At 48.4% G+C, this 16,517-nt stretch overlaps 1 protein-coding gene across 1 annotated transcript in view; it reads left to right on the plus strand.

Moving 5' to 3' along the window:
• Positions 1–1,911: 1,911 nt before the first annotated feature.
• Positions 1,912–16,517, plus strand: part of ARHGAP35 (Rho GTPase activating protein 35) — a gene marked incomplete at its 3' end in the record, with an annotated part of 66,340 nt that continues 51,734 nt past the window's right edge. Inside the window, exon 1 of the mRNA XM_084257542.1 lies at positions 1,912–5,607. Coding sequence (XP_084113668.1) covers positions 1,924–5,607 — 3,684 coding nt within the window. The 5' untranslated portion in view covers positions 1,912–1,923. The remainder of the gene's footprint in view (positions 5,608–16,517) is intronic.

Genomic DNA, 16,517 nt, shown 5'->3' on the forward strand with positions numbered 1-16,517 from the left:
CTCATGTACTCTCTTCTTCAGTAAACATCTGTGGTCAGCGCTGTGACGCGGGCAGAAGACACAGATGTGAATGAGACAAGGATGGACCTTGTCCTCCCAGAGCCCATGGTCCTGTTGGGAAACCTCTCCATGTTCACATGCCTTAAAAAAAAAAAAACAACAACAACTTTTAATTTGGAAATAATTGCAATATAATAGAGAAGTCACAAAAAGTAAAATAACACAAAGGAATAGCCTATATACTGACATAGGATTCACCCATTGTTTTTTTTTTATTCTAATAGAGGCATGCTTTATTTATTTATTTATTTGTTTTGTTTATACAAGCACTGGGTACAGTCAGAAGCACGGGAGGGTGAGAGAATTCACCAGAGCCAGAGCGGGGAGCAGAGCAGGCAGAAGGACTGAAGTACACTGCTGAGGGGAGCAGCGGGCGGCAGGAGAGGTCTGCGCGCCATGTGGGACCCTCCTCAGGTGGCCGGGGAGCAGCCGGGGATCGAACCGGCGCCGCAGAGGCCGCCGGCAGCTTCGCACCCAGCGCTCCACCGCTGTGCCACCGGGGAGGCCCGATTCACCCATTGTTAACAGTTCACCTTATTTGCATTCCCTGTATAGACAGACAGGTAGATGAAGATATATCATTTTTTTCTGAATCGAATACGTTATGATTCTTTTCCCAAAAATCCTTAAGTGTGTATTTCCTAAAAAGTATAGGACTGTTCTCTCACCTGATAGCTATCAGTTACATGAGTTTAAATTGATAAAATACTTTGATCTAATATTCTGTTCAAAGTTCAGCTTTGTTAGTTGATCTAGTATCCTGTATGTCTCCCCTTTCACTCCAAGACAGAATTCAGTCTGGCTTCAGGTAATTGCATTTAGTTAGGATGTCTCTGTAGCTTACCTTAATCTGGATTGTTTACATAGCCATTCTTTGTCTAGTATGCCTTTGATTTGGGGTGGGGAAGGGGAGAAAGATACAGAGCACAGACACCCTCTTTTACATAGTCTTGCTCGCTTTGAGTTTGCTGCTTTCTTGTAGTGAGGTTGAGATGCAGTGTGTCCTGGGCCATCACGGCATGGTGATCTGTGTCCTTCCAGAGGCATCATACCTGGAGGCTGTTCATATCCATCTGTCCTCTTTCGGTGATGAAAATTTTCATTACACAGTCATGGTGTTTCCACCTTCTCCCCTGTATAATTAGCGTTTTCTTCTTCCCACTGCAACTCATAAGTAGGCTACCAGGAAAGACCTCAGTCCCATGCAGATAACCTGCTCCTCGTCAAAATTTCCCCACAGATTTAGTATCGCGATGATTCTTGCTTGATCCAACAGTATGAACTCAACTCCCTATTTTTTTTAAGTGGGTTATAATTCATTACTGTACCTGTTGTTTCGGTTCTCAAATCAGATTGATTGTCCAGTGGGAGCCCCTTTCAGCGGGTCCTCTGTCTTGTGAGGTGCTCCCTCATCTTTTCTAGCACCTTCTTTCTTGTACAGTGGCGTATTCTAGGCTCACCTGTCTTCCTCCGTGAGATGATATTCCTAACTGCCTGTGGGCATGAAGCTGTTAGTCTTATTCGCTCTGATGTCTTTACCCAGCACATTAGAAGTTTACTAATTGTATTTGTTGAATAAGAAAATTGATCTTTTCTATGTAGGTCAGTGTTTAAAATCAAGTTCTAATATTTTGATGTTAATGGGTTTTCTTTTCCTTCCATCTTTTTAGGAAGAAATGTTGGCTATTTGGCGATGAGGAGAGACAGAAACTGATTTCATACTGGTGTACAAGCACTACGGGACCTGACCCTTCTGCTGCGTGGGCTGCCGGCCTCCACTGATGATGTCAGAAAGCCTTTGTGTCCACTGGAAAACACTAATCTGATCTCGGAAGTGGCCGATTGTGGCAGGATGTGTCGACGATGATGATGGCAAGAAAGCAAGATGTCCGCATTCCCACCTACAACATCAGTGTGGTGGGATTGTCCGGGACCGAGAAGGAGAAGGGCCAGTGCGGCATTGGGAAGTCTTGTCTGTGCAACCGCTTCGTGCGTCCGAGTGCTGATGAGTTTCACTTGGACCATACCTCCGTCCTCAGCACCAGCGACTTTGGGGGGCGAGTGGTCAATAATGACCACTTTCTTTACTGGGGAGAAGTTAGCCGATCCCTGGAGGATTGTGTGGAATGTAAGATGCACATTGTGGAGCAGACTGAATTCATCGATGATCAGACGTTCCAGCCTCATCGAAGTACGGCCCTGCAGCCCTACATCAAGAGAGCAGCCGCTACCAAGCTCGCGTCAGCCGAGAAACTCATGTACTTTTGCACTGACCAGCTGGGGCTGGAGCAGGACTTTGAGCAGAAACAGATGCCGGATGGAAAGCTGCTAATCGATGGTTTTCTACTGGGTATTGATGTCAGTAGGGGCATGAATAGGAACTTTGATGACCAGCTCAAGTTTGTCTCCAATCTCTACAATCAGCTTGCAAAAACAAAAAAGCCCATAGTGGTGGTTCTGACTAAGTGTGATGAGGGTGTCGAGCGGTACATTAGAGATGCACATACTTTCGCCTTAAGCAAAAAGAACCTCCAGGTTGTGGAGACCTCAGCGAGATCCAATGTAAACGTGGACTTGGCTTTCAGCACCTTAGTGCAACTCATAGATAAAAGTCGGGGGAAGACAAAAATCATCCCCTACTTCGAAGCGCTCAAGCAGCAGAGTCAGCAGATAGCCACGGCCAAGGACAAGTATGAGTGGCTGGTGAGTCGCATCGTGAAAAACCACAATGAGAACTGGCAAAGTGTCAGCCGGAAGATGCAGGCCTCTCCTGAGTACCAGGAGTACGTCTACCTGGAGGGGACGCAGAAAGCCAAGAAGCTGTTTCTTCAGCACATCCAACGCCTCAAGCAGGAGCACATCGATCGCAGGAGGAAGCTCTACCTGGCAGCCCTGCCCTTGGCCTTCGAAGCACTCATCCCCAACCTCGATGAAATAGTCCACCTCAGCTGCATAAAAGCCAAAAAGCTCTTGGAGACGAAGCCAGAATTCTTGAAGTGGTTTGTGGTGCTGGAAGAGACACCATGGGACGCCACCAGCCACATCGACAACATGGAGAACGAGCGGATACCCTTCGACTTGATGGAGACCTCCCCTGCAGAGCAGGTGTATGATAGCCACCTGGAGAAGCTGCGGAACGAGAGGAAGAGAGCCGAGATGAGAAGGGCTTTTAAAGAAAACCTGGAGACCTCTCCTTTCATAACACCTGGAAAGCCTTGGGAAGAGGCCCGTAGTTTTATTATGAATGAAGATTTCTACCAGTGGCTGGAAGAATCTGTGTACATGGATATTTACGGCAAACACCAAAAGCAAATTATAGACAAAGCAAAGGAAGAGTTTCAAGAGCTGCTTTTGGAATATTCAGAGTTATTCTACGAGCTGGAGCTGGATGCTAAGCCCAGCAAGGAGAAGATGGGTGTCATTCAGGATGTCCTGGGGGAGGAACAGCGGTTCAAAGCCTTGCAGAAGCTCCAGGCTGAGCGTGATGCCCTCATTCTGAAGCACATTCACTTCGTGTACCACCCCACCAAGGAGACCTGCCCTAGCTGCCCCGCGTGCGTGGACGCCAAGATCGAGCATTTAGTTAGTTCTCGCTTCAGCAGACCATTGGACCGGAATCAGAAAAATTCCCTCTCTGACCCCAACATCGATAGAATCAATTTGGTTATCTTGGGCAAAGATGGCCTTGCTCGCGAGTTGGCCAATGAGATTCGAGCTCTGTGTACAAATGATGACAAGTATGTGATAGATGGTAAAATGTACGAGCTCTCCCTGAGGCCAATAGAAGGGAACGTCAGGCTTCCTGTGAACTCTTTCCAGACGCCAACGTTTCAGCCTCACGGCTGTCTCTGCCTTTACAATTCCAAGGAGTCTCTGTGCTATGTGGTGGAGAGTATAGAGAAGAGTCGGGAGTCCACGCTCGGCCGGCGAGATAATCATTTAGTCCATCTCCCCCTGACGCTGATTTTGGTTAACAAGAGAGGAGACACCAGCGGAGAGACATTGCATAGCTTAATACAGCAAGGTCAGCAGATTGCCAGCAAGCTGCAGTGTGTGTTTCTCGACCCTGCTTCCGCTGGCATCGGTTACGGACGCAACATTAACGAAAAGCAAATCAGTCAAGTTTTGAAAGGACTCCTGGACTCGAAGCGCAACTTGAACCTGGTCAGTTCTACTGCCAGCATCAAAGACCTGGCTGACGTTGACCTGCGCATCGTCATGTGTCTGATGTGTGGAGACCCTTTCAGTGCCGACGACATACTCTTTCCTGTCCTCCAGTCCCAAACCTGCAAGTCTTCCCACTGTGGAAGCAGCAACTCTGTGTTACTTGAACTACCAATCGGGCTGCACAAGAAGCGCATCGAGCTGTCTGTCCTTTCGTACCACTCCTCATTCAGCATCCGCAAAAGCCGCTTGGTCCATGGGTACATTGTTTTTTACTCTGCCAAACGTAAGGCCTCCTTGGCTATGTTACGTGCCTTTCTTTGTGAAGTGCAGGATATTATCCCCATTCAGCTGGTGGCACTCACGGACGGCGCCGTAGATGTCCTGGACAATGACTTAAGTCGGGAGCAGCTGACTGAGGGGGAGGAGATTGCTCAAGAAATTGATGGAAGGTTCACAAGCATCCCCTGTAGCCAACCCCAGCATAAACTCGAGATCTTCCACCCGTTTTTCAAAGACGTGGTGGATAAAAAGAACATCATCGAGGCCACTCACATGTACGACAATGTTGCTGAGGCCTGCAGCACCACGGAAGAGGTGTTCAACTCCCCCCGGGCAGGCTCCCCGCTCTGCAACTCAAACCTGCAGGATTCGGAAGAGGATATTGAGGCCCCGTCTTACGGCCTGTTTCGAGAAGACACATCACTGCCCTCTCTGTCCAAAGACCATTCTAAGCTCTCTATGGAGCTGGAGGGAAACGATGGGCTGTCGTACATCATGAGCAATTTTGAGAGTAAATTGAACAACAAAGTACCTCCGCCAGTCAAACCAAAGCCGCCCGTTCATTTTGACATCACAAAGGGGGATCTGTCTTACTTAGACCAAGGCCATAGGGATGGACAGAGGAAGTCTGTGTCTTCTAGCACCTGGCTACCTCCAGATGGGTTTGATCCTTCAGATTACGCCGAACCCATTGACGCCGTGGTCAAGCCCAGGAATGAAGAAGAAAACATATACTCGGTGCCCCATGACAGTACCCAGGGCAAAATCATCACCATCCGGAATATCAACAAAGCCCAGTCCAATGGCAGCGGGAATGGTTCTGACAGTGAAATGGACACCAGCTCTCTGGAGCGAGGCCGGAAAGTATCCATCGTGAGTAAGCCAGTGCTGTACAGGACGAAATGCAGCCGGCTGGGGAGGTTTGCTAGTTACCGAACCAGCTTCAGCGTGGGGAGCGACGATGAGCTTGGGCCCATCCGGAAGAAAGAGGAGGATCAGGCATCCCAGGGTTACAAGGGGGACAATGCCGTCATTCCATATGAGACAGACGAAGATCCGAGAAGGAGGAATATTCTTCGAAGTTTGAGAAGGAACACTAAGGTAAGACCAGTTAGGGGTGAGGCCAGGCGTGGCTTGCACAGTCTGGGTGCAAGTTGATTGACGAAAACTGTGATTTCCAAGGACAGTTTGTTCTGCTAGAAAACAGCTCTGTGTGTGAGTGTGTGTTTGCGTGTGTTTGCTCTTTGAGCATGGAAAAGAAAGCACTGTCTCATAGCTATTGCTCGTGGCTCTCAAGTTGTAAGGACCTCGGGTAGATAGCCTGAGTTGTCTTTGTTCAAGACAATAGTTAATTACCACAATGAGCGGTTCCTGTAGAACTTGTCAGTAGCCTGACAAGCTGCCAAGCCGGTGACAATGTATTTGCTCTTCTTTCACTTAAAGACCAGAATCCAGGCAGCTCTCATCCCTAGACTGCCCGCCTGTGTTTATGCGGGCATGTCTTTTAACAAACCTGTCCCTATCAGAGGCAGCTTTCCTGCCCGCCTATGACTATGCAGGTGTCTCTCTTTTTCTTTCTCCTTTTCCTAATAAACCTGTCTCTTTAAAATGTAAAAAATAAATAAATAGGAAAATCCAAAGTCACACACCTCGGTCTCTTTCTGCTAAACAAACATTTCATCTGTAAATGCTCCATGTCTTAAATGCTCCTTCTTCCCCTTGCTAATCCGTAAAGGTTGCTGTATTTTCAATTAGGAGAAATTGGATGATTATTTTATTTGCACACACAAATCAGTGAAGGGGCTTCAAGTGCTTAAATGGAAAATAAGATCGTCACCACTGTGAGTTATAAACCTGTCCCATATCTGTAAAATTGTAGCGCAATCCAGCTCATTCTGAGTGAGTCACTGCACTGCAACTATCAATGAGAGCTCCGGATTTTATTTAGGGGTCACAAGTGGAGCAGGGAGGGGAAGAGTAAAGAAAAGCCTCCCCATCATGACCATCAGATGCAGAGGAAATAGCCCCCCATGCTGCAGCCAATGAGTCTCCTTTATCTTGCTAGAAGCACATTCTGGGCAGCGCAGCTTTCCCCTTGTGCTTATTAGACTTGGAGATGGAAACCATCTTCCCCAACTTTTCCTTTTTTTCCTGTGTAGTGTATACAGAAATACTCTTTGTTTTTTAGAGAAAGACATCTTGGTGAAACACCGTAACAGAACTGTGTGACGTGCTAACTCCACGTCAGCGTGATACACAGGGTGATTTCTCGCCTGGAATGCTTTTGATCCTCTCCCTCCCAGGGAACTGCAGAAAACAAAGTCACTTGTCTGAAAGCAGTTCAGGGAGCTTTGTACAGAAGCATGTACCTTTGTTAAAGAACGTGTGTTAGCATAAGACTCACCAAATTAGAAGGATGAATACAGGCTATTTTGAGAGCTAACAGTGCTGTTGTAAAGTATCACCTGGAGGCTATTCTGCAGCTCCTATGGCCAGGAGGCGTCTGGAGATTGAGGAATATGGTGCCTGGACCCTTTGTTTCCTGTCTCATACAAAGCGTTCCTCAGTCACCAGAGGCCAGGAGCTTCCAGACTTTTCTTACCTGTGCAAGGGCAGGGCTGTATCCTGCACCCAGTCCCCTCCCCTCTGCACTGAATAATAATTAATACATATTGCAGGGTTATCTTCTGTTCCAGTTGCCCTGGGTTTGCTTTCCTCTTTGGTTCCTCATCCGCCTTCAGCAACTTGTCCTCCGCAGGCTGATGGGGGCAGACCCCTGGAAAACAGTTTTGATCTTGGGAGCCAGAGAACAGCCTGCCCTGCTTCCCGGCATTTCCCCAAAGCGCTCTTGTTTAATGAAATCGGAATCCAAACATTTTGAACATTTTGACTCCTCTTCCTCCTCCACTCCCAGTGAAGGCTGTTGCCAGAGCAGCTCAGCAAAATGCTGACAGTCTTCTAATTTGTGGGGGTGTTTGCACACCTGGGGAATAGGAAGGTGGCATAATAGCACACTGTGAGCTCCAACTATTTTTCTGACTTTTAGCTACATTTTTAATACTTGTTGAAAATAATGCTTTTAAAACATTCCCAAACAAGGCGTGCTTTAAAGAGTAGGCACTGTGGGCTCAGCAGAAAACAGCTGGTTCCGCTGAGCCTCTGAGACTGCCGCATCCGTGCTGGTAACGAGCACTTCCTACCTAGGACTTCCTTGCCTTGGGTGGCGGACGCACTGCGAGAGTGATTGTGTGGGCCACCCTCTTCAGGTCACGTTACAGTGACACCTCTGGCCCAAGAGCAGTAGCGTGCCAGAAGTCTGTGTAGGAGTATCCTTTGGAAAGAGTGAGTAAAGGTGAAATTGTCTTTTCCTGCCTTGGATAATGGTGCTTTGAAATGAGTGTAGCGGCCTCATGATCCTGCAGAGATAAGCAGAGCCTTCCTTTCCCCCCCCCCCCCCCCCCCCCCCCGCCTGTAGCAAATCCCCTTGCCCTTAATACACACTGACACCTGCCTCTTTTTTTAAAGATTAGTTTTATTTATTTATGCATACAAGAGCTGGTGTGTAGGCCAGCGGTGGGGGGTGGGGGGGGTGAGAGGATTCACCAGAGACAGAGCAGGGATCTGAACAGGAGGATCTACTGAAATACTCTGGTGAGGGGAGCAGCCGGCGAGACAGGAGAGGTCTGCTGCTCCATGTGGGTTGGCTCCCTGGCTGAGATTGAACTCATGCTGCTGATAGCTTGATAGTGCTGAGACTTAACCCCTTGAGCCACCAGGGAGGCCTTGACACCTGTCTTACTGGAAAAGCAAGCTACCACGGGGTAGAGAGTGCAAGCCTGCCCCTACGTAGGGCATTTGGCCTTTGATTTTTATTGGCATGACTAAGCAATACAGATTTATTTGAAGTGAGAGGGGAGCCAGTTGGTAATGGAGAACACACTCAGGGCTTCCCGAGTGGCAGACTCCACTGGGGAAGTGGCCGGACATTCCTCGTCCAGACCTTAGCGCTCACTTGAGCCCAGGGTTGTGTGTCCTGGGGCAGAGCAAACGTCTCCTGGTCTCCTGCAGGGTGGCTAGGGTGGCTAGGGTAGGGTGGGGTGCAGTTATTAGTAGCTCAAACTTCGGGGATCAGGACTGAGGGTCAACTCCCTCACATTTACCTTGTCACCTTCCTCACATAGTCGTGAGGAGCGGAATGTGATGACCGCTCTGCTTTGGCCCAGGGACCAACACTGGCTCTCCTTCTTGTGTAAGTTGTAACCCTGTTTGTTACTTAGCTGTTTTCTCCGCACTTTACCCTGGCAACAGCCCTGACGACAACAACAGAGCTCGGCCCTGGGTACCAGCGTGATGTGGAAAAAGCGAAACTGCGCGGTGCCCTCGGCTCATTTGCTAGATTAGCTTTTTACTATAAAATTGGAGCTGGAGTGAGGGAATCGCTTTCATTTTTCCTAATGAAAGTGCAACTGTAAAGCTGACGCTTACGCTGGGTCCTTTCCCAGCTGAACCATTTAGCAACCCACCCTCATAGCGGGAGCCTTCCGCACTCGGCTGAATGAAATCGAAAACCTACGATTGCACTTCAGCGGGCGCATGAATAGATGCTTTGTCTGTAGAGAGTTGTTGTTGCACATGGTCTCTGTCTCCCAGTGCCATGCGTTTGCTCCGATGAGATCAGGACCGGCAGAGTCTTATTTTAAAGCCAAAAAACAAGCTGGGGAGACTTGCTCCATGAAATGTGCCTTTTGGGCAAACTCAAATTGCTGAATTTAGCGTGTCTCACTACTCATTTACAGAGAAGATGTTATTGGCTCTTCACCCTTCTAGCTGATATACTCTTGTATTTGTGTTAAAAAACAAAAACAAAAAACACCAGAATGATAAAGAAAATCTTTCACTCACTGTAGCTACATGACAAGACAACCTATTGAAAAGCAAACCAATTCAATCACACATTGTTTGGCCTATCGGGCACCAAGGAACCAGTTTGACAGTTTGTGTTCCCCCCAGTGAATTGGCTTATTTCATTGGATTCTGTGAATTGGCTGGTTGTTGTGGCTTTGTGTGGACACAGCTCTCATTTTGTGCGGCCTAGAACGGAGTTAAAGTTTCTAGTGTGAAGGAAAACCAGCTGGGGAATTGGACTGCTCGCTCCCGGGAGGGATGCTACGTTTTGACAGACAAGCTGAATGGCATGAAATAGGAGCTCTTTGGAACCTGCTCAGGAGAGGCCCAGTGTGTGTGACAGTGTGTGCGCCGGGCCTACTCAGTGAGCTGTCAAAGAAGTTCCTTGGCTCAAAAGTGGGGGTAGTAATTTGACCTTAGAATGTCTGGTTCCTGCAAGAATTTTATTTCTTAAAAGAAATGCTTTTGCTCCAGAGCAAATGCTCATTCATCCTTCAGGAAGGAGACAATGAGGTCAGCGCGCGCGGCCTCTGCTGAGCACTTGCACGCCCGGCCCTGCGCTGCGCAGCTTAGGCGTGGCACATTCATCTAGTTCACAGTCTCAGGGATGGTAGATTTTAAACATGTACTTACTTGCGTTTTGAATGTTACCAGGGGGAGGTACAAGGTACTAAGGAATTGTGTAGCACCGAGTTTAAATCTGAACTAGGCTGTCTGGGAAAGCTCCCCAAGGACATGACGCATAAAGCTTAGCCTTGCAGGGTGAGGCAGACGGAGTCAGTGAGGATGGAGGCGTCACAGGGAGAGCTTTCAAGAAAACATTGTAACTCGGAGCTAAAAAAGCTTGAAGTGTTCAGAGAGTTGCAAGAAAGCCAGAGAGTGACAGAGTGGGGAGACCCCAGCCGTGGGTCCCGCACGTGGAGGGTTTGGTGCTCTTTGTACCTGTTGAAGGCCTACTGTGTGCCAAGGGCCACTCCAGGCAGGTCCTCAGCCAGTTTCCATCTTTCTTTCTTCTGAGAGATTAAACACCCTGCCCAGGTTTGTGTAGTTGGCTAAGTGGAGGAGCTGCTCTCTGAACTCTGGTCTACTTGCAGCGGGTTTTTAAGAGCCCCCTCTACAGGAGGATGGTCATAGGTGGACCAGTCAGCCCAGTCGGTGTGTTCATTTCAGACAAAAGACTTGGATTCTCAAGTTTAGTCCATTTCCCCACACACCCCTGAGAATCGAGCGGCGCTGTCTGTTCCTGGCCTCCAAGGGTCTGAGGGAGGACAGAAAAGGTGTGGAGACGCTGAAGCAGCAACTGGAACTTTGAGAAATTGTTTTCAACTGGTGTCACTCGTTTCTCAGTTTATTTTAAGCCCAAAGAACTGCTGTAGTGTGTTCAAAAAATAGTCTGTCTTTAACTACCTCCCTTAGCTTACTGCACACCTGTTTTTTGAGGAAAAAAAAAGATTCACAATAGGCAACCCAAATCTGTTTTTCAAAGAACAGAGAGCTGCTCTGATCTTCACCAAGTCGGCTTGTTCTCCGCCACCACCCAGGGCTACTGACATACCTTTGTGGGGACCCAGGTTATTAAGTACCAGTCAGGAATCACCTCTGCTTCCATAGAAAAAGGCCTTTGAGTATGTTTCATCCAGTTTTTGAGCGGAGGCAAGCAGATAAAAACTGACCCCCCAGCTCTGGGAGGTCCAAGTGCAATGAATGTTGAATCAGGCAGGATGCCTGTAAAAACTTTCCTGGAACGAGTGACCCTCCTCCTGCCCCGGCCCCTGTCGCATCCACCTTCAGTCTGAGGAGGCACCAGGGATTGCCCCAGATGTGCCAGACTTCGCGCCTTTATAGAGCACAGAGCTACGCTTTATTTGGGGGCCTCTGAGGGGAAGACAGACGTGCCCCCCCCCACCCCTCGCTTAGGCAGGCAAAGACTTGGTGCTACTTTTTGTTTCACCCATAAATACATCTGCCCCAAGACTCAAGTGGCCGGTTGCCGTACTGGTGGTTTGAATGAGACCAGTCTCAACTTCTGCGTTTTCACATTAGAGTTTGCCAGTAAGAACAAACCCGTCCTCAGGTGTTTTCTTAAACTTGGGCTTAGGTTTTTTTTCAGAGCCTGGAGGAGGAGCATCAGTTAACTAAGAACCTACTGGGAGTGCTAGTGGGCATTGCAAGGCCTCTTTGGTCTTCTTTTGGAAATAAGAAGGAATCATGGCCAGTACAAAAGCAGAATGTGGTATGCATGGCGGGGCGCTGGGCAGTCGGGAGGAAGGCAGTTCGTGGACTGTCCCTGTATGTCTAAGACTCCTACCAGTTCCAGTTTGGCCGGGCTGTGCCATTCCCTGGCTTGGAAAGCCGACCTGTGACTCCTTTGCCTTGATCAGTTTCACTCTGAGGAAGATCATCCCCATTCAGAGGACACAGTCCTGTTCCAGCCTATATTCTGGATATAGTGTACCTGCTTTCAAAACAAGAATGGGGCCTCCCTGGTGGCGCAAGGGGTTAAGCACCGCGCTATGAAGCAATCCGCAGCCTCTGCAGCATGATTCCAATCCCCGACCAGCCAGGGAACTACCCACATGGCGCAGCAGACCTCTCCTGCCTTGCCCACTGCTCCCCTCAGCAGTGTACTTCGGTCAGTCTGCTTGTTCTGTTCCCCACTCTGTCTCTGGTGGAGCCTCTCATCCCCCGCGTCACTGGCCTTTGCCCCAGCTCTTGTGTGCATAAATAAATAAATCTTAAAAAATAAAATAAAAACAAGAATGCAGAATCCAGCAGCCTGGCTTCTGCTTTTATTTCCTTGTTGATGTGTTACCAGGCACTTAAAGCGCTGTGCTCACTGTGCTGCTCTAACGGCCACAGTACCTCACCCCAACATGAATAAGTAACTTGGCAAGTCTAAGAGCTTTAGCGGAGGCCAGGAGAGAAGAGTGGAAGTTGACCATTGAGGGTCACTAAGCGGCTGTTCCTGCTGCCTCCACGGAAGACGGAGGTTTATCTGGAAACGGTGAGCTCTCTGCTGGAGACTCTTCTTCTTAGCTCAGTTGGTATTTATCTGTTATCTCCATCAGTTTTACTTTCTGTGGGCCTGACTCTCCCCAATTCGTTTATACATTCACTGAGCTGGTTGTTTCATCTGTTTCTGAGAGGAGTCTGAGAGCCAGACCTTCTGAGCCTCACCTGGTGAGACAGCAGGTTAGGAGAGAGGGTCTGTCCACAGAGAGTCCTCATCTCAATAACTTGAAAAATATGGAGACTTTGTATTTTTTATGCATTATTGAAGCCGGTTTTGTCCAGAACTGTTGAGTGCCAGCTGCACGTGGGCTCTGGAGCCCAGTCACCTTCCGGGCTGATCGAAGGGCCTTCTCTTGGCTCCTCTCCCTGGCTGCCATTCTGATCTTGTTCTTGCTCTGAGGGCTGGGCAGGGCCGTGAGGGCCCCACTCTGCCCTAGTTAGGGGTTTCCCCTTTAGGTTCTTCGTAGTTTCAGAAAAGCCAAGGGGCCAGGGGCAAAGTCCATTGGCCCCTCTCCCCAGTGCAGCTCTGGTATAAACCGTGGCTTGGTTTTTGGTTTCCTTTGCCACCTGGTTAGTGTCAAGACTAAGAATCAGGCATATTTTTAAGGAAACTGTGCAGAACAATGGGGCTACATTACTCATTTGAAAAATATCTGTCCAGAGGGCCAGGTGAAGGTGATGCAGGTGGCCTAGTCCTGTCTTATGTCAGTGGCGTCTCAGCATGTTCATGCGGGAAGAGCATGGGACTCGGGCATCCACACGTCACTGGCTTCTGAGCTCTGGCACTCTCCGTGCTGGGTGTGACTCTCAGAGCCTCTGTTTTCTCAGCTGTAAAACGGGACTAAGTTCTTTACAATGTGGTTGTGAGCTTTCTGTAACTGTGCAAAGCACCTGGCACATGGCCACGCCCAATTTCTGTTTGCCTTTTTTTTTTTTTTTTAACGCAGTTAACTTCTAAACTTAGAGGAACACACATGGAGATTGTTCTTGGGACTTGGCTTCCTCTGGCTTGGTGCTTTTTCCAATTCATCCTGCAAAGCGGGTGCCTCAAAAGGGGATAGATATTGGGCTGGTGCTCGTTTCTCCTCTCCGGGGGCCCGCTGTCGAGCGTGCTCCAGGGACTCCTACAGGAGCGACACGCGTCTGCCCAGGGACTGAGACATCTGGCAGGCCACTCAGGAGAATGGCATTTCCATCTGAAATGTGTGCGTAACCCTTCGGATGCCCAGGGTGTTGCTTGTTGTATCAACAGTCAGCCCCAAGCCTTGGCACGCACCACAAACTCTGATTTCTTTACTGGGAAGGTTTAGAATTAGTTGTGCAAGAATTCCCTGCCTAATTTTGTGACACCCTAGAGAGTCCTCCGTTATTTCAAGGAGGTATTTTGACATTCTGTAAGTGAGAGTTTGTTTAAATCTTAGAGATTGAAGGAGAGAGAGAACTGCGCATGTCATTCAGCAAGGGGAGTTGATGTTGTCAAGCCTTCCCCGCTCTTCCACATTTCTAAGTCAAAGTGCCAAACCAGATCTTGGGATCTGAGGTGAAAGGGATAGATGTGTAATTCAGTTCTGTCTACAGCAGACCTTGACAGGGTATGCGGGCGGGTGACAGCCTCCACTTTGAGTACACTCACAGTACGTAGCTTCCTTATTTAAACAGCTGGGGTTTTCAGGCCTCCCTGGTAGCGCAGCGGTTGCCTCTGCAGCACCGGTTCGATCCCCCGCTGCTCCCTGGCCACCGGAGGAGGGTCCCACATGGTATGCAGACCTCTCCTGCCGCCCGCTGCTCCCCTCAGAATGTGCTTCAGTCCTTCTGCCTGCTCTGCTCCCCGCTCTGGCTCTGGTGAATTCTCTCACCCTCCCATGCTTCTGACTGTACCCAGTGCTTGTATAAATAAATAAATGAATAAATAAAAATCTTTAAATAAATAAATAAACTTTAAAAAAAAACAGCTGGGATTTTCTTGTTGTTGGTTTTAATTTTTTAATTTCTCCTTATATTAATAAAATATGCATCTGAGTCTTCCTCTTCTCTCTCCCAGCATGAATCTATGAATCTCTGAAGCCATACAGACAAGCCTTCCCTTTCCATGAGAGAACGCCATAGGTTTTTGAAAATAGCTGTCACATTACCCTGTTCTCCCTGTCTCCAGCTTGCACACCCCTGGAGCGTCACGGGAGGGCCATCATTAACTCGGGAAGTGCTCCAGGTTGTCAGTGTGTCCTGAGTCATCTATTTCGCCATCCGTTCATTCATTCTGCCTAGCCCCAGAACTTTCCCAAGATGACAGTGGACCACAGTGGTTACGAGCACAGGTTTCACAATCAGGCAGGCCTGACGGGCAAATTACGGAATTTTTCTGGGACTCAGCCTCTCCATCTGTGAAACGGGGTTCTTTACTCCCACACTCACAGATCTGTTGTCAATCTGGAGTGAGATAATACAGATAAAGTACTTAAACAAGGGTCTGGTACATAGTAATTCAGTTGTTGGAGGCTAAATTTTCTAGCTTACATTGTTGGAACATACCTTATCATTTTGTTCTGATATTGAGGGGTAGAGGAAGTACAAGGTTAAAATTTGTCTTCTGTTTTTTGGAACTGTGATTCAGAGGCTTCGTGGTGATTAGAAATAGCTTCTTTGCAGCTTCTCTTAACGTGCCCTATTTCATTCCTTAACAGCAGATTATTTGGAAGCCCAGTTTTATTGAGGAACAATGTTGTTGTGTTAGTTTTGATAGGCAAGTTCTGCAGGATTGAGATTACTAAAAAATGGGAAATTCCTTAAATCCAGATGGTGATCTTTTTATGGCAGTGGCTGCGCTCAGCCCCTCTGTTCCTTCAGCAAGAACGCACGTTACTGGGTGACTGCTGTGTATGTTACTGGGTGACTGCTGTATACCTCATCTAGGAACTTCCCCTCCGCCATTCCATTTCACCCCACCATCACCACCACCACCTTGTGAGTGAGGCAGATGCTGTCACTTGGCCTGTCACAGAACTTACCAGTCAGGACTCAAGCCCAAGCCTGCCAGATTTCAAAGCTTAAATTCTTTATGTTGTGCTTAGTGTAAGTAGAAGATGCTGGGAGATTGGTTAAATTGTTTCTATAAAGACACAGCACATATTAACTTGCTTTTCCTTACTTCTTTGGCCAAAAGTTCTTTGGTAAAAAGTCCGAAGTCAAAGCCTATTATCTCAGGCAGTCCCCACTGGAGGAGACCAGCAGCCACGCCCGCCACCAAAGAGTGTGTCACTTATTTTATAGGAGTAGGAGCATCACCACTCAGTGGGCCATCACCACTCACTGGGCAGGGACATGGACAGGCATTTTGGCAGGCACAGATCTTCCAGAGCCGGGGATGGCTCCCATAGCATCGTGGCCCTGGATCCCGAGCCAGCCGGCGGGCTGCGTGAAGACCAGCAGCCAGCAGTGGACCTGTGCCTTCCCCCATGTACACTGTATCTTCAGCTGGGTTGGTTTTGTGTGTCATGTGTTTGCACAGGAAGTCCTCAAAGAATCTCAGACTAAACAGGAAGTGATTTGTTTCCATATAAATGGGTACCAGAAGGAATGGGGACTGGCAGGGTGAGAAGAGATAATGGTTGACCTGTGACCAGGCAGCAAGTTACTTGGCCCCTTCAATGGATTTTATGCAAAGATTCTAAATACTTTTACCTTTATGAGCTGAGCTGTTTCTAAATCTGCCCTGCTCAGCTGATCCCACTACAGTGAATGGCTGAGTCCATTTATCTTGATCCTACTTAGTTACCTTCTTCTTTAGTTTAACAAAAGGCCAATTTTTAGGTGTATTTCTGTAATTTTGGGGTGAGTAAGGGTGCTGGCCTTTGTTTTTTTTTTTTTTGAAGATTTATTTGTTTGTTTGTTTGTTTGTTTGTTTGTTTATACAAGCACTGGGTACAGTCAGAAGCTTGGGAGGGTGAGAGAATTCACCAGAGCCAGAGCGGGGATCAGAGCAGGCAGAGGGGAGCAGCGGGCGGCAGGAGAGGTCTGCGCACCATGTGGGACCCTCCTCCAGTGGCCGGGGAGCAGCTGGGGATTGAAGCGGCGCTGCAGAGGCTGCGGGCAGCTTC

This window comes from Talpa europaea (assembly GCF_964194135.1).
Source record: "Talpa europaea genome assembly, chromosome: 16".
Taxonomy (NCBI): Eukaryota; Metazoa; Chordata; class Mammalia; order Eulipotyphla; family Talpidae; genus Talpa; species Talpa europaea.